Source organism: Schistocerca americana, chromosome X, assembly GCF_021461395.2.
Source record: "Schistocerca americana isolate TAMUIC-IGC-003095 chromosome X, iqSchAmer2.1, whole genome shotgun sequence".
NCBI classification, from domain to species: domain Eukaryota; kingdom Metazoa; phylum Arthropoda; class Insecta; order Orthoptera; family Acrididae; genus Schistocerca; species Schistocerca americana.
The window spans coordinates 561,269,941-561,289,061 of NC_060130.1; the positions used below are offsets into that span (position 1 = coordinate 561,269,941).

Below are 19,121 nucleotides of genomic sequence, written 5' to 3' on the forward strand. Positions count from 1 at the left end.
TCTTGTGTTGCAATGTAACCACTTTGAATTTTTAATATCGATTGATATTTCACTAAAAAATGAATGGAAATCTGTTTTGTCCCTTAAAAGTGGTTGAAACTTGGTAGCTGAATGCATGGTGGCTTAAGCATCCTACTTAAATGACTTTGTAAAAATGATGAAATTTTTGTGTTTATAAATCTTCCAATTTTAAATATCTGTGCCCATATTTTTTTTCCTTCTTTTCTGGAACATTTTCTTCAGACTAAGATATTGAAAATACTCATAACTTAGTTGTCATTTGTATCTAAGAACATATGTTTTAAAGACATTAAGAGAGATTTGTGATGTGGGCTCATATTCTCTGTCTACATCTATTGTTTTAGTTCTAAGTTTCCCTATGGATGAGCCTTACATATACCAATAATCACAGCAGTATAGGTTTTACTAGAGGACATTTTATAACACAATATGCAGTATTACAAAAATGTTACATTTATTATATTTGAAAAATACATGTACAGCACATAAAAAGTACATTTGTGCATATTAAGGCAAATCACGACAATACACTTACAAAGTGGGATACATAATGGTCTTAAATTATTCAACTGAAAACTAATTTTAATGACAGTTATACAGATATATATTTAAAAGTTTATGTTCACTGTAAATGTATTCTTTATAATACTGCGACACTGCAGATATTATTTAGGATATTTTAATGTCGGCGTCGTCTTCTTACTCGTCTTATGGTGTATGCTGCAATAAAGAAGATTAGTTATTTTGAATTCATAATTGAATATAAATTTTGCTTCTCTTCACATAAACACCAAAATATATAACATACAGAACAGACACAAATACTTTCTCATTTACTCTAAAAATTGTTAAGAGTAGAGGAGTTAACTTTTGAAATTTCAGCTGCAAAAATGCTGAATTTGTTGTGGGACATTGTGGAATACTCCAGATTTGGCTACTATAGTTTCATTGAATTCCAATAGATGGCAGTGCTATATGCATCCTTCAAAATGGCGTTTGTAATGGAGGTGAATTCGAAGCAGAGAGCTGTCACTTAGTTGCTTATGGTGGAAAACAAGAGCATCGCAGATATTCACATGTGTTTGCAGAATGTTCAAGATGGTGCCGGTTAATGTTGTTAGTGAAAACCGCCAGGGCAAAAATGCAATTAAAAGTGACAATAACTGTAAAGCGTGTGCTAAGAAGGTGATAAAAGGATTTCAGTGCACAGAGTGTCGATGCTGGTTCCACGAGAAATGCTCAAAAGTGTGTGTAGAATTTGTAACGAACTACTTCACTTGGATATGCCGTACCTGCGGTGTGGAAACACATGAACGAGAAATCACAAACACTGTTAGGGACAAAGACAAAACAATAAAAATGCTTCAGAGTGGTATCGATGCTTTAAACAATAGGTACATTGCTCTCAGTGAAAAATACAGTGACATAAAATAGACTATGTAGAAAAGAATCCCATCCAAATGACTTCCACACCTCAAGTATGGATACATGGCACCGAGCAAAAAACAGCGTCTCCTCAAGTATTATGCAGGAGAAAATCAAAAGGGTAAGCAAAATAACGGTGACCAATAAATCATCACACTGGATTTTGAAGAATGTTACGAAATACTGTGTGAAAAAAAGACTGATCAGCACTCTATTGCTAATGAATACAAGACATCTGATGTGAAAGTGCAGCAGTGTCCACAGAAACACGAGGTGAAATTATTTGGGGACAGCCATGCGTGAAACATCTCAAATCTAATGTCAATGCAGGCTGAGAACAGTATAAGTATTTACAGTGAAGTAAAACCAGGGGCAAATTTCAACACAGTTACTGCTGGTATAAACAATGAATGCTCCAAACTCACAAAAAAGGCCTGTGCAGTGCTGATCGGAGGTACAAATGACGTAAACAAAAACAATGCCAACCGATTCATTCAGAAACTGATCTTAGTAACACAATACTTACACCTCACTAATGTTACTGTAGCCACTCTACCACTCAGGTATGACCTGTCTGATTGGTCATGTGTCAATACACAAATTAAGCAAACTAATCATAAACTGAGATATTTTTGAGCTAAATTTACAAACGTAAAATTATTAGATATTAGTGGCTACGAAAGGAACAGTTTCACTACACATGGTATGCACCTGAATCAGCATGGCGAAAGAGAACTTATCACAGATATAAACCAGGCTAAAGAAGAAATCTTTCACAAAAAAAGAACATCATTATTATGCTTATAATTGCGCTGGGTGCTCCTTCACAGGGAAACTGCTAAAATGGACCAAATCTTCCAGGATTTGGTCCAAAAATAACGACAAGCTTCCTGATAAGGAAATTAAAACACACAAAAGTAAAAAATAAGAACTTAATGGCTCAGAGAGGGAACAAAATAGATGTAAAGTAGGCCCACTTACCATCTTGCAAGTCAACATTTGCAGCAGTAGGAACAAGCAGTTAGAGTTAGAACATATTTGAAAAATAAAAAAAAAATTGTGATGTACTGTGTGTTTCAGAACATTGGCTTACAGAATATCAAGTAGATTTGTTCATACCTAACAAGTACATTCTGGCAGCTATAATGTGTAGAAACATCAGAGAAAATGGAGGGGGCTGCAATATTTATCAGACAATGTATACAATTCTCTAACGTATATGTAAGTTCATGGTCCTCAGAATTAAATAGCAAATTTACTTGTATAAGAGTGATACACAAAAATATTGCAATTGTTAGCTTGTATAGATCACCAAAGAGTGGTGTTAACTTATTTTTTGAATAGTTTGAACAAATGATAAGAAAAATCTTAAAACTCAAAACAAATGTAGCAATATGTGGTGATTTTAACATTGACTTACTACACACACAGGAACTCAGCACAAAAACATTCTTAAACCTACTCAGATCACTAAATCTATGTTATACTAACAATAGCCCAAAATGTGGATATGCCTGTTTGGACAATATTATAGTTAATTTTTCAAGAAACCTGTATAGTGTAAGCATTGCAGATGAATGTTTTGCAGATAATGATCCTCTACTCCCAACACACCAGTATACACAGCCAGATAAGAATTATAAGGTTGTAAATAAGAAACCAAGCATGACATGGGTTAGAGGTCAGAAAGATGAATATATCACGTTGTTCACAGACTCCCTCAGAAAGGTAAACTGGGGCTTTGTTTATGAATATGACACAGATCAATCAACTGTTGAAACTCTATTTAATAATTTCATTAAGACATATACTGACTTATGGTACTCTTGTTCACCAATGAAAAGAAACAGTACTAAACCAAATAGAAAACGAAAAAGCTTAAATGGTACACTGATGACCTTGCTAATATCTGGAAAAACATGCTTTCACTGTACAAAACATTTAAAAACAACGGCAAATGTGCGGCAAAACAAAATGATACTTATTATAAAGACTACCTGACATATAAAAAACATTACAATGCCAACCTTAACCTTAGCAAACAAACGGCCTATGAAAATTACATAGAAGGAGCCCCAAACAAATGCAAGGCTGCTTAGGATATTATAAAATAAGAACATACCTCTACCCAAACACACGATGTTCTACTTGAGCCAGAAGAGGTCAATAATTATTTTACACCTTTAAATAATTGTAAAAGTAAACTGCACAAATGGTCAATTGACAATCCATACTACGGTCTTACAGAATCCTTGGATACTTGTAACATAGAAATTGAGTTTTAAGTCTATGATTGCAATACTGTACAACTGATTACTATAGCATAAATAATTTGTACTTGTAATGTAAACACTAACTAATATAGTAACTTTGTATGCAGCTAGACATCATTATAAAGCCTATTTCACTTTATGTGGTCAACGGCAATTAAGGAATCTGAATCAGAATCAGAACTGGCAGGGAACAGAAGCATGGTGAAACATTGGGAAGGCATCTGTCATCATCGGAACAGATTCTTGCAAACCTGTCCCATCTCCTGCATGACGGCTGACCACACACAGCTGCGACTCTTGCAATGTTGGAACATGCAGACACTCTCATAAGAGGTGATCAATGGATCATAATCAGACATTTTGCTACATCTCTGTTGGTAGTACTGACACACTCAGCCACCAGTTGAGGTACTCAAGGGTGTCAGCACTGTAGGTTCCTTGCTGTCTAACACAAAACCTTAAAGAGCAATGAATTTGGCCCAGCAAAAGATGCACTCCACAGGAAGCAGAACTAGGATGATGGGGAGAATATTGATGTAGCAACACATTGCTCTTGTCATCAACCATTAGAGTGGTACCATGTGCACCATGGCCCCAGTAATGTGGTGTACGGCCAGTGTGTTTCAATGGAGATTACACTGAGGTGATCAAAGTCATGGGGTAGCCTTAAGCATATACACAGATGGTGGTAATATTGTGTACATAAGGTATAAAACAGAATCGCATTGGTGGAGCTGTCACTGTACTCAAGTGATCCATGTGAAATGGTCTACAACATGACTATGGCCGTTCAACGGGAATCAACAGACTTTGAACAGGGAATGGTCATTGGAGCGAGGCACATGGGACATTATATTTAGGAAATAATCAGGGAATTCAATATTCTGAGATTCACAGTGCCAAGAATGTGCTGCAAACAACGAATTTCATTCATTACCTCTCACCACAGACAGTGCAATGGCTGATGGCCTCCACTTAACAACTGAAAATAGCAGCATTTATGTAGAGTTGTCAGTACTTACAGACAAGCAAGACTGCAGGAAATAACTGTATGAATCAATGTGGGACATATGACACATTGATCCTGTAAGACGGTGCAGCAAAATGTGATGTTAAAGGGCTATGGCAGCAGATGACCAACGGAAGTGCATTTGCTAACAGCACGACATCATCTGCAGTGCCTCTATTGGGCTCGTAAACATATCACTTGGATCCTAGATGACTGGGAAACCGTTACCTGGTCAAATGAGTCATGACTGGTAAGAGCTGATGGTCTGAACATGACACAGACCCCACGAAGTCACAGACCCAAGTTGTCAACATGACACTATTCAAGTTGATGGTTGCTCCATAATGGTGTGGGCTGTGTTTGCAGGGAATGGACTGGATCCTATGGTCCAACTGAACTGATCATTGACTGGAAATGGTTATGTTTGGATACTTGGAGACCATTCATGGACTTCACCTTCCCAAACAATGGTGGAATTTTCACTGGGCCACAACTGTTCATGATTGTTTTGAACATTCTGGACAATTCAAGTGAATTATTTTGCCACCCGGATCACCTGACAGGAATCCCATAAAATATTTATGGGACATAGTCAAGAGGTCAGTTTGCACACAAAGTGTTGCACTGGCAACACTTTCACAATTATAGATGACTACAGAGGCAGCATGACTCAGTATTTCTGTAGGGATCTTCCAACAAGTTTTTGAGTCCACGCTACATCAAGCTGCTGACTACACTGAGCAAAGGAGGTCCAACACGTTATTAGGAGTATCCCATGACTTTTCTCACCTCAGCGTATGTTGAAAAATAGTGGTTTGTGGCCAAAAGAGTGGAGAATAATATTGTGTATTGGAATTCTGAATAAAACCAACCTGCTTCAAGAAAAAATGTATTGTATTACTTACTGAATGCACTTTGTATAATTCTCATTGGCTATGGTATCCCAGACAAGTCACTGATACAAATTTAAATCACTTGTCAACAGGGGCTTCCATCTACAAATGGTTATCAATACTATAGAAAGGCACAGGTAATATGCATAATATGATGGGAGATAGCCTCTAAAATGTCTTACTTATAAGCTCTGATTCATTACAAAATATATGTCTGTAAATGGTGCATTGTTTACAGAGAACTTTTATATCAATAATCATTTATGAGGGAAATTATTTCAGTCTGTACTTACAAAACAGAGAAACAGAAAACAAAATTCTCAGCTGTCATGCTGACCTCTAATGTTCAATAGTTGCCAAGATGGCTGATTAGATGGTCAGGCAAGGAAGAGAATGTATGCTTTGGCACATAGGGAACTGACATCTCAAATCATTTTAGATTGTGTCATGTCAATAGTTTCAATTGTGGATAGTTCTTGAACTGTTATTAACCTGTCTGGTAAAGATTCAACTGAAATTGAAATTTCTCTTCTAGCAAAAAGAAGCAATTTTTCTGTGATGCCCTTTAAAGTACCCACAGAGGATATTATAGTAAATATTGAGTCAGGGATCTGACAGATGAGGATAATGCCACAGTCCTGATGAGGAGTGAGAACTATCATGAAAGGATCGACAATATTTTGGATCCCACCATTTATGACAAACTTCAGAAGGATCCTACTAAGAAGTTTTTAAATATCACCAATCAATTGGTTAAAGCATCTTCATTCTCCCCTGACAATAAGAAGTTACTCTGCAAAATGGAAGCCAAACCACCTAGGCTCTATGGATTACCCAAGGGGCACAAACCACAGATTCCTTCCAGGCCTATTGTGAGTGCTATAGGGTCTCCCACCCACTAATTACCTAAATGCCTTGCCTCACTGCTGCAACTTTATTTTGTGGAACTGACAGTCATATTAAGAATTTATATCATTTCATTGACAAATTAAAAGAAATGCACATGGACCAAGGTGATATCCTTATTAGTTTTGATGTGTCATAATTTACCTCAATTCCAGTGAATGAAGATATCTCATGTATAGTGGTTATTTTTCAAGCAGATATTGTGGAATTATTCAGACACTGCATCACCATGCTCTATTTTCAATACATGATCTTTATGAACAGACTGACAGGGTGGCTATGGTCAGTTCTGTTAGTCTGGCTGTGACCAATTTGAATATGGAGAACTTTGAACAACAGGACTTTCAGACTGCCAGTAAAAGACCAACCAGGTGTTATCATTATATCAGTGATACTTTTGTAGTATGGACACACTGTGCAGAAATGGATGCCTTACTGATACATCTCAGCAGTATCAATTGGAAAATACAATTTGTGTATGGAGACTGAGAATAATGGCCAACTGAATTTCTTGAATGTGTGTGCTATCAAGCCAGGGGCAGGATGTTAGGCCATAGGGTATACAGAAAAGCCATGCATACTAACCATTACCTGCATAAAGATTTTAACTGCCAACACAGATGATACAAGAGGTAGAGAGGGCACACAAAATTGGTGAACTGACTGACTTAAAAGACAAGTTTGAAGATCTACTGTCACCATTAAAGAAGAATGGTTATTCTAACCAGGACATAGATCAAGGACTTCAATCTAGGGAGAGAATTGGGATAGATGAGGTATGACGGCTGCCCAAAGGGAAAGTTTTCCTTCCATTCATCAGTACCATTACACAGTATGTTGGGAAAGTGTGGAGTAAATATGGTGTGGAAACTACCTTCAGATCTACCAGGAATATAAAAGAATGTTTGAGATCAGAAAAAGATATACAACATCCTTTGGCTTCACTGGGTGTATATAAAATTCCTTTTAGCTGTGGATTGGTTTATACCGGTACCACAAAAAGAAGTGTTAACACCCGTCTGGTTGAATACAAGAGGAATTGCCACCTGGGACATACAGATAAATCATACATGGTGGAACATTTTTATCAAGGAGGTGACCATGGAATAAAAGTCACTGATAGAAGCATTATATCAAAAACCTTGTTATTATCATGCACATATTTATAGAGAGGATATTAAGATTTATAAATACCATAATAATTTTAACAGAAAGAGGAACATGATAAATTATATAAAATTTGCATGTCAACATTGCAACATAAGAATGACAATTTATTACTTTCAGTTGAGAATGTTGGCATCACCAGAGATAATCTCACAGTCAATGTCTTGTGATGGACTGTGATGCCCTCTACACTGCTCGTATATTTGCCACATTACCTCTGAAGATGTCTCCCACAGTCAGAGAGGAAACATTAGGAAAAAGTTTTGTATATCAACCACAGCCTATCAGCCTGGAAGTTTTAAATGAGGTGAGTACCAGCTGTGAAAGCTGATATTACGTGATTAAGTTATGTAGTGCTTGTCATGGAATACAAATGACGTGTACTGATCTACATCTGCACCTACATCCGCATCTACATCTACATTGATACTCTGCAAATCACATTTAAATGCCTGGCAGAGGGTTCATTGAACCACCTTCACAATTCTCTATTATTCCAATCTCTTACAGCGTGTGGAAAGAATAAACACCTGTATCTTTTTCGTACGAGCTCCAATTTCCCTTATTTTATCATGGTGATCATTCCTCCCTATGTAGGTCGGTGTCAACAAAATATTTTCGCATTCAGAGGAGAAAGTTGGTGACTGGAATTTCGTGAGAAGATTCCACCACAACGAAAAACACATTTCTTTTAATGATTTCCAGCCCAAATCCTGTATCATTTCTGTGACACTCTCTCCCATATTTCACACTAATACAAAATGTGCTGCCTTTCTTTGAACTTTTTCAACGTGAGTCCTATCTGGTAAGGATCCCACACTGCGTAGCAGTATTCTAAAAGAGGACAGACAAGTGTATTGTACACAGTCTCCTTAGTAGGTCTGTTACATTTTCTAAGTGTCCTGCCAATAAAACACAGTCTTTGGTTAGCCTTTCCCACAACATTTTCTGTGTGTTCCTTCCAATTTAAGTTGTTTGTAACTGTAATACCTAGGTATTTAGTTGAATTTACAGCTTTTACATTAGACTGATTTATCATGTAACCAAAGTTTAATGAGCTGCCACCTTTCACACCATTCAGATATTGTTTCAAATCGTTTTGCAGTTTGTTTTGAACTTCTGATGACTTTATTAGTCAATAAACGACAGCGTCATCTGAAAACAACCAAAGACAGCTGCTCAGATTGTCTCCCAAATCATTTATATAGATAAGGAACAGCAAAGGGCCTTTAACACTACCTTGGGGAGCACCAGAAATCACTTCTGTTTTACTCTATGAATTTCTGTCAGTTACTACAAGCTGTGACCTCTCTGACAGGAAATCCCAATCCAGTCACATAACTGAGACGATATTCGATAAGTATGCAATTTCCCTTCGAGCCGCTTGTGTGGTACTGTGTCAAAAGCCTTCTGAAAATCCAGAAATATGGAGACTTTTGTATCCCCACCCAGAGATGGAATAGGTTCAAATGGCACAGAAAGTGTTAAGGTAAAGATACTCAGCATTGCTATCCAATCTGCTAACAAGAATCACAACACCAATGAGATGTGGCTCACTGTGTGGATAAAATACGTCCATGTAGCAATGAGCATGCAGTTTGGTTTGCTTGTATGAAACTATTAGTAGAGCTGTTTATGACCCAGTTGTAGTCTTTGAATTTCCTTTGCTTACATTTTAGCAGATTGTACTAGGTAAGTTTTGATCAAAACAAAAGGTCTTATTGGGCTCACAGCTCGGATATTGAAGTTACTCGCTCCTTCCACTCGGTGTCATTAATGATGTACATCCACAGGCGGCTTCGCTGCACCAGACGGTGACTTTTTCTACAAACCATTCTTTGCCTATCCAGCAGGATACCGAAGATGGCTTAGAGAGAGAGAGAGAGAGAGAGAGATAGAGAGAGCTTGCGTGAGTGCATGCACGCACATGCATTTCATAGACTGTTAGACAAATGATTACGTTAAACAGTTTGTTATCTTGAATTATTAAAGAAGAATGTGCATCTTATGAGTAAACAAACATTTTATATTTAATCAAATACCAAATGGAATAAAAATTGAAAGTAATGTATACTCACTAGTTAGGGATAACTGTTTCTGTGCTACTTCGACAGTGTAGATGATCTCTGTGAAAATAGAAATTTATTATTTGAGAATCAACTAGTACATGAAACCCTTAAAAGTTAGAACTAAACATGAAATCTTGCACACAGTTTAATTGAAGATGTCCCCAAGATCACACACACACACACACACACACACACACAAATAGAGAGAGAGACTTTAGCATGACATATTAGGATCTTCCTCTTAGACTTTGAAATGATAGCCTTAGTGATAGGTGTGTACAGGTTGGGTAAAATAAAAGATTTAAGAGCATTTGATTGTGGCCAGATGGTCAAGATTACATCTTAAGTGAACCAGTTGTTGGACTTCAATAGATTTCATTGCCTATAGTGTACTTTGTATACCTTAGCATGATGAAACTAGTCCCACCAGTTCAATATGTTGCAGACAGTGGTTTGTAGAAGATGCAATTAACAGTTGGATAGAATTCATTATGACAGAGAGTAAATGGTCTGCAAGGGAGCATATCACTTATTAATTTAATTCTGGTTAAGAATAACATTTGTGTGTCCTATTGTCGTCGAGCATATATACCATAAAAAATCATTTATTCTCTATATGATACTGATCCATGTTATTCATGTGATTACTTCTCAACTCACAAGACAGATTACCACTGACCATCTACACTGAAAAATCAACCATGGCAGAAAATAGCCTGCATTGTGACAAAATAGGAAGTTAATACAATAGCATCTACCAATATCTAGATCATTAGATATTAAACTCACATGCCAAAATACTAGTCACCACTTAAAAGATCACACTGGTTACTTTGTAGCACTGTGCATGGTACCATGCAGTCATATGACCTGTATCACTGGTGTAGATCATGGCAGTTAACTGGTGTGTATGTGCCAATCGACTGCATGGAATCAGCGCAATTAGATGAGTTGATATGGAGATATGATAAAATAGCAGAAAGGAGCTACTGCACTTGGACATGCCAATGACCACATCCTGAATGAAGTTGCACAATTTATTATAGAAGTTTTTTCTTTTGGTGAAGTGAGTGACATATTCATGTACCTGAAGCTATTTGTAAAGGCTAGTTTCATATATTCAAGGGCATTATTTACTGAGCCTGACAATCCCATTCTATCAGTAACGGATATCAAGTACTTGTTAAATAGATTTGGCACACTATGCCCATCGGTTACTAATGTGTCATCTACCCTTAATGCTATTTTCTCCTGTTCCTTTCTGGTTCTACTAGTCTCCTCTTTCACTATATCCCTTATTGTTTTTATTTTGTTCCCTGAAGTTGCTATCTTCTTCTCGTAGTGCATTTGTTTAGATGTCTGAATTAATTTTTTTAAATATTTTACAGTATTCCTTGTATTTAGCTAAATCATCAGCATTGGAGCTATTCTTGGTCGACAGATACATTTTCCTTTTTGTCTTACAGGAAATCTTTATTCTTTGTGTAATCCATGGTTTTATTATAGACTTCTGTTTAATTTGAGTAACTTTTAGAGGAAAACAGTTTTCAAACATGAGAGCTCAGCTGGCATCCTGTGTGTGAGGCAAGCAGTTTTCACCAAATATGCCAGTTGCCTACTCAAATTGAGAATCACCTCAGAACCCATGGGACAGATATCGTTGGTGCTGGCGTGAGCCACAACTTGCAGACAACTGCACCCTGCACACTCAATAGCCACAGGCAAGGCCACTCCACATCTCGGATGAGCCCTCTGGCAGACATGCCAAGTGCACATTGGCTTTATTTCCAGCCCTCAATGATATCTGCCTAAGAGGGTCCACAATGCGCCTAACATTGGAGCTCCCAATAACCAGTAAACCTCTTCCCCTATGTGCCTGCTCGGACCCTGCTGAAGGAGTGGCCACCTGTCCACTCTCAGGGTGAATCGCCAAGGCGAGGCAGCCAGTCTCCACATTGGCCCCCTGCCTCGAGCAACATGAACGTGTTACCATCTGCCACTCACCCTGCTGTGAGGGCTGATCCACAGCATTGGGTGCGCTAGGAGATACCTTGGAAGCAAAGCCTGTGGGCAAAGCAAGTGGCACCTGAGATGTCCCACACTTCTCCGCCACTGCTACACTCTCAGGCAGCAGTCTGAAGGTGACTGAGCATAATTAAAAGAGCATTCTTCTCTTAATAAACTGCGAACAGCTCCTCCTGCATCTGTACACAGCATGCACACATCCTATCCATCCTAGCAAGACTAACTGAAGAAGTGAACTGTAAAAGCAGATAATCCTAGATGTGTGACTTGCTACCCCCCTGATCTGCCACCAGTGGATGCTGATGCATTAATAAACTATGTAGCTGGTTGTTCAGTGAGCAACTACAGTGTTAGAGACTAAATGAATTTACGCTTACAAAAACATGAGATTAAACCCCTAAAACACAAAAACACACATGAACTTTAATAAATACACTACGTGGAAAAAAACAGAAAAGGATACACAGTTAACTTGCTGCTCTGTAGACACACTCATATCACCTGCCATGAGTTGGAGCCTGACTGAATGGCATACTAAATGAACAGATGCATTATATCCCCCACTTTTCGTAATTCGTAGATTTATTTAGGCAGTATCATTATCAGGTAGTTGCAGGCAGTAAGCAGTAAGTAAAAGATAGTAGAACATGGCCACAGTGTGGGATGTTCTCCATCCTGTCTATGTGACTGTAGTGGACCATACAGTGTCATCCACAGTCTTCTATTAAATCTAAGTTCTGGAACAGGTGTAGGCCAGACTGCAATGACTGGCTGGTGTCATCTGCAGCAGGCAGGCCTGGTGGTATGCACGCCAGTGTCAGCTTCCATTTTTCCGGTAAAACATATGATGCTGGCTGCAGTGGAAAAATGACTTCATCAGTGGCAAGTTGAGTGATGAAATGTAATAGTTTTATCTTCTTTGTAAGGGACACCACAGCACAGTTCCTCATTAAACATAGGTGGCATTTTCCCACTGAGGCTGCATTTATTTAGAACTCTCCTTTGTCATAAAACTTCTTTTGGTTCTGTAAGCTATTTTCAAGTGTTGAGCCCAAATAAGGCATTTTTCTTTCGTTTTACTCATTCAACATGCATGACATCATTTCACTTGGGATCTGTGGAAGGTGCATTAGTATATTTTTCATTGTAAAAAATTATTGTTCATTGTTGTTTTTCTGACATATTTTATATCCTGGAGTATCTTCTCACTATGGATCAAAAGGTACGTCTTATTTAATGTAAATGCCAGACAGTGGCTCAGAAAAGCTTCACAAGTTGAATAACAAAGATGATGCCTAAATAAATAGAGCCTAAGTGGAAAAAGAGTTCCTGCATTTAATATTATCAGATTTTCTGGCTTCAACCTGTCCTATAGTATTATCATTTATGTACGATGCCACTATGGGGTCTGCTTACTGGGAGGCAAAACCGTGTACAAGTTAATTTTAAAAATGACTATAGCTTGGGGTGTCAATGGACACAACATGTGATATCAACCCAAACATATTGAGGGAGGGGAGATCTGAATAGCAAATACTACATGGGGAGATTTTAGAGCATGGGTGGTTTATCTTTCAGGCCACACCACATGCCATGTTTTACTAGGACAATACACAACCACATTCAGCAAGGAATATGCAAGCCAGTTTTGAAGAATAAAGGCAACCACAGCTTCCAAGATGGCATCAAGTGTAGTGATGTATAGCAACCAGATGAATAAGAGTTGCAGTTCTGCAGTGAAGAAAAGGAAATTGTGAAAGTTGTGAAAGTGGAGAAAAAGAACACATTTCAACTTTACAAAAAATTGTGGACATTGTAAGGTGTGATATTGTCTGTGATCCCTAGTTGGAAAGTATACTATCTGTACTACACAAGATTCAAGTAAACCTCTTAACACTAGAATCACCAATGGGATAATTTTGTCCCAGAGCAAAACTGTAATCCCTCTCCTTCCTCTAATTGTTTTAGGAGGTGGATAAGGTTTCATAACTTTTAATGTTTCTTAACATAGTTCACTGTGAACTAAAAATCAATGTCATCACTTGCATAATTTTCAAGAAACAATAAGGAGTAACTAGGACTACTAACGTGACATTTTCCACTGAATAAACTAAGTGGTGCTGACTGCTGCACATTGTTTTCCGCCTTTAATGTGTTTGCTGCTGCAATAGAGATCAAAAACTATAAGTGTGGTGTCTTTGATGCAATAAAACTTCATTTAAATGGAAAACACATGTACTGTGAAGCAGTGTAGCCTGATTCACTGTTTCGGTCTCACAGATAAGCAGATGTTAGCACTGATAAGTAATACTGAATAAGTTGAATTTAAAAAAAAGAGGCAGGTGGTATTTCAACTGATTCTGATTATGATGCAAAACAAAGAGCAGCATAGAGATCAGATGAACCAGAGGGCAGCAATGAAGATACTGATGAATCATAACGTATACATAGTAGTGGAAATGTTATGAAATAAAATGCTTCTGAGACTGTACATCTTTCTTTTTCCAATTTCACTGTGCTGTATTCATTTCAGGGGGAATGCTCATTTCATTTCCATTATCTATAGACACTACCTAACCCAAAGTGCAAACCGAGCGAGGTGGCGCAGTGGTTAGCACACTGGACTCGCATTCGGGAGGACGACGGTTTAATCCCGTCTCCAGCCATCCTGATTTAGGTTTTCCGTGATTTCCCTAAATCGTTTCAGGCAAATGCCGGGATGGTTCCTTTGAAAGGGCACGGCCGATTTCCTTCCCAATCCTTCCCTAACCCGAGCTTGCGCTCCGTCTCTAATGACCTCGTTGTCGACGGGACGTTAAACACTAACCACCACCACCAAAGTGCAACCACATTGTCATAGTAATAGGGAAGGTGGTAGAGGCATTTCTGTCACAATGTGACATCGTTGAACAGTGAGAGTTGCTCAGATGGCATTTTTCAAGATAACAATGATAAACAGAGTTTATTTTTAGCTAAATGATGCAAAATTGTGGCATGCAGATGCTAAAAGGCATCCTAATTAAGGTAAAAGATGCTTATCGTGTAATTTGTCATTAGAGAAATTGAAGCTCCTGATGAACCAAAGTGGGAAGTAGTTCCCACACTAATACTGGAACTCACAGAAAGAGCAGAATGTAAAATATTCTTTGGGATAATTTTGGTCTTTCTTCATATGGGTAAAGGTGTGACATAAGTGATTTTCTGTTGAATGAATGGCACTTGTTTATTGACGAATCTATTCTTGAAGATATTAAAAAATGCACTGAAACAGATGTCCATAGAGCAAGTAGAAGAATAATCATTACAATTTGAAGAGCAGGGTGCATTTCTTGCTGTTCCACATGTAAGGGGTTCCACTGAATCCAAAGGAATGGAAGTGGATCATCTTTGCTTGAAGAAAAGTACAAGACCATTTTATAAGTCTGTGATGTCACATAATCACTTCCAGAAAATCGTGATGTTCCTCCTATTTGATTTATAGTTGACATGGTGGCAGCAACTAAAAAAATGGAAATTTTCTGTCATGTCATGTGTATTGGAGAGTTACAACAAATTGGCAAAGTATTCCTCGTCCGTATACCTTTTGTGATGGACAGTATTTCCCATTAAAGTTTAATGCCAGTTCACTCATTTCATTGTTCAAGAGCTAACAATTATGGTCAGAAATATGGGACGCCTGTCTATAAAAATTCTCAGTATATGCTGAACACTTTCTCATATCTTGGTAAAGATTGAACTCATCTTGGTGATGAACATATGTATCTAGCATGAATGTACTTAATGTACAAAATAACTTGCCATTAGATTGTCTGTCAGTTACAGAAAAACACATTCCCTAAAATAAAAAAGGTCCACTGAAGATGGGACATTTTTGTACTGACAGCAGTTTTAGGGAGTTTGAAAAATGTGGCAGTTCTAGTATTAATAGTGTTTTCTCTGGAGGATCAGCAAGAAAGTTCGTATTGAAATCCTGACACAAAATTTACTTCTTGTCCTCCTTAAGAACTGAGCCAGGCACAGTACCAAACCTAGAGAGAAAAGTCCTACAATATGAACTGGGGCATCTGTAGAGGCCTAGAAGAAAAAGTTTTTTTTTTTTTTTTAATTTTAACTCTTCTACCTATCCTAAAAGTATCTCTTCCTTACAGTACTTTTAACAAAAAAAATCACATTTTTAATAAATGTAATGAGCTCTTAGAAATCAGATAAGATGTACCACACCAAAGGGAGCCACAGAATTTATTTGCTATGTAAATGGTGCTACAAGATACAAATAATGTCAGTGCCATCATCTTTCACTAATACACCTGTTTTACCATTAATCCCCTCAACATGTTGATGATATAAGCTTACAGTGCCTTATGATTTCCATTCCCCATTTGCTGAATTAACCTCCAGCTTTAAAGGAAGCTTCCTCAACCAGGGATACTTCCTACGTGGCTTCATCCTAAACAGTTCTAAACCTGTTACATGTTATCACTGCAATTCGGCCTTGAGTAAGTCCATATCCACCTACCATGCTGTTTCTCATAAACCTAGTCAATCATCCCTTCCTAACCCTATAATCGTGCATACCGTATCTAGCATGGCCCAACCTATGAATAATCTCAACTGCCACCACAGAAACGTGTGTCTTGTCAGCAGCCAGCAGCATCCTCTCAGCTTCCATATTAACTCACTTCAGAACAATGTCAAGATGGGGGATGATCACGACAATGAAACAATTGTATGTGGTGAACATTAGTGGTTCAAGTTTCAGTAGCAATCTTGTACAAGTTACCATTTATTTCAAAATCCCAGTCCCTACCAAGGATATTCCCCACAATTCCCACTATCAATATCTGATTGTCTTTGGTAAAGTTCTTACACAGAGCCTCACATTCATCTGTCACCTCTGCACTTGGTTTAAAAATATTGATGATCTGGTACTCCTCACCTAAAGTCTCTTACAACTGTGGACCTAGACGTAACCCTTGACTGCTACTTAGCAGCAGAATGCCCCTTTTCTTAATGCTTGTATCTATTTCTGGCTTCCTAACAAAATCAGATTTGTTCCACATATCACCTGTTCCTACAATTACTGGAAGTTGGTAATATCACAGACTGCATAAAGGCAAAGTACATTATTTTAGATATCTCATCCACACTTCCAAAGGCTGCAGAAAAGACAGAATTTCTTGAATTTAATGGCCAGTCTTTCGTAAGTCTCTTTCTACTGAACATGAAAGATTTTAAAATTATTTTGCAAGAGAATAAGGCAGAGATACCATTCTGCACAACATGTACATAAATATGTGAGGAGGGGAAACAAGCGAGGTAAAGCTGAAGAAAATATACAGATTTTCTAGCTGTATTTTGGAATACAGACATCCCATGACTATCAGAAGTTGAAAGTAATGTCAAACAAATTTGTATAATTATTCATTTCAGGAAAACTGAAAGAATTTTTTGCTCACAATACGTAGAGTGGACTGATGCAAGTGGAGTGTTCACATACAGGCTGGTGAGTTATCATGGGTGGTTGTGAGTGTACAAAGTTAGTGTGGGTAGGAAAGACTATACACACAACAATACCAGATACTGGCTGACCTGGAGACTTACATGAAAGAAATGCCGTTACAACAGCATGCCTTTAACAGAAAAAAACACACCCCTAGGGAATACAGTTTCAATGTATTTACTAACTGTGACATTCATTTTTAGATCAATAGATCCAGAGCTATAACAGAAAAAGAACATGGTCAAGTTTTGAACTGACAATGTTTGAGGTATCTCTTAATTTCAGGACAGAAGAAGATACATGCAACAAAATATTTATCCAGCCCAGATGCGATATGTGAAACATTTGCACAAATCTAGATAAACTAAATTTTTAAGCAGCACTGGGTGGTGGAGTGGAAGTTGCAAGGAGCCGTGAGGGTGCAAATACCTTTACTTATGTACCAAAACATTATCACAAAAACAAAACTGAACAATATCCAGAATTCATCAGTAAACAAGAACTTTGCATGGTAAAGGGTGCTCAGTCTATAATTCAGGTAATGAAATAATCTTTGAAAAGAGAAGCAATGTATTCTATTACTAATGTCGATGGGAAATCTGACAAAGGCACCACAAAATATAAAGAGAGTGAAGTACATAATCATTCCACGTTAAGCACTGATGGATGGCATGTACAGTCAATTCAATGTAAACTTCAACAGAGCAGAGGACTGTCAACTAAATATGAGCATTTCACTTGGGAAATATCAAGTACAAGGCAAACAATGGAAGTCACAGACACTGTCCATTTATTTCAACCCAGGAATTCAGCAGGAACCTGGAACAAACTGACCACAATGCTTCCACTGGCACCTTTCTGTACAATCAACACTGCTCTCTGTTTTGTCCTCGCAGTTGCCATCAAGACATAATCTTGAGACTTTCTTCTACAAGTAATTCACAATACAAACATAACAGAGGGATGGTGCTATCCTGTATGCCCTGTAGTACAGCAGAACTTCATAGATCAACTGTTTAATTCATTTCCTGCAGTAAAGAATCTGGGGCAAACGCAAACGGTGTAATAAATATGGGTTTGAAAACCTGATTAAGCTAATGGTACATCATGAAAGATTTTTCTACTCATGTAAGTAATTTACATGTCCCGAGCTAAGTTTACAGACCATTTATTTTCACTGCTGCACTACTACTTGAGTTTGTTGCAACAAATGCTGCTGTTGATCCAAGTAGGCTTCTCATGTTTGTCTGTTATACTGAAAGTGTTTTCATTAACTGTTGGTTTCTATCTGATAACAGAAAATGGTGGAAGTGAAATGACTACCAAACAACACAGGTGAACACACTTGCAGTTTGAGACGTGTCAACAGGAAAACACAACACACAACTTGATTGTTACCTTTGGTGTGACATCACATGCTGAACTGCTGTTGAAATTGCTCATCAATATTTTATAAAGTTTTAATCTTCAGTTACTTATTTTAAAATTTATTTGTGTTAATATTTGCTGCAAAAGTAACTTATTAGTGGATTTTCATTAATCTCAGTCTTGCTTCATGTGTTATTGACTCGAGTGGTCTGTTATTCGTGAGTGTGCTTACGTTGTTCATCCGAGCCTCCCGCCTCAGAAGTGTGATTACATTTGTGGTGTGCAGTTGCAGCTGTAGCAGTTATAAAGCTAAGTACTGATGAAGTTATTTGTGCACTAATATACAGTTACTAAATTTAATAGTTTTCAGCAGTGTTTTGTGCTGTTTCTGGCCAAATAACTTTTTAATAAACTTTGGAAAACATTTGCTTGCTGTGTTTTTTACAGTTCCCTGTGCACTGAAGT

General features: G+C 37.7%; 1 protein-coding gene across 1 annotated transcript in view; it reads right to left on the reverse strand.

Annotated features, from left to right (window-relative positions):
- Window positions 1–506: 506 nt before the first annotated feature.
- The window catches only part of LOC124556510, a 48,313-nt gene continuing 29,698 nt past the window's right edge, over window positions 507–19,121 (reverse strand). The window contains exons 4-5 of the mRNA XM_047130465.1: window positions 9,773–9,820; window positions 507–741 (exon numbers count right to left, since the gene is read on the reverse strand). Coding sequence (XP_046986421.1) covers window positions 701–741; window positions 9,773–9,820 — 89 coding nt within the window. The 3' untranslated portion in view covers window positions 507–700. The remainder of the gene's footprint in view (window positions 742–9,772; window positions 9,821–19,121) is intronic.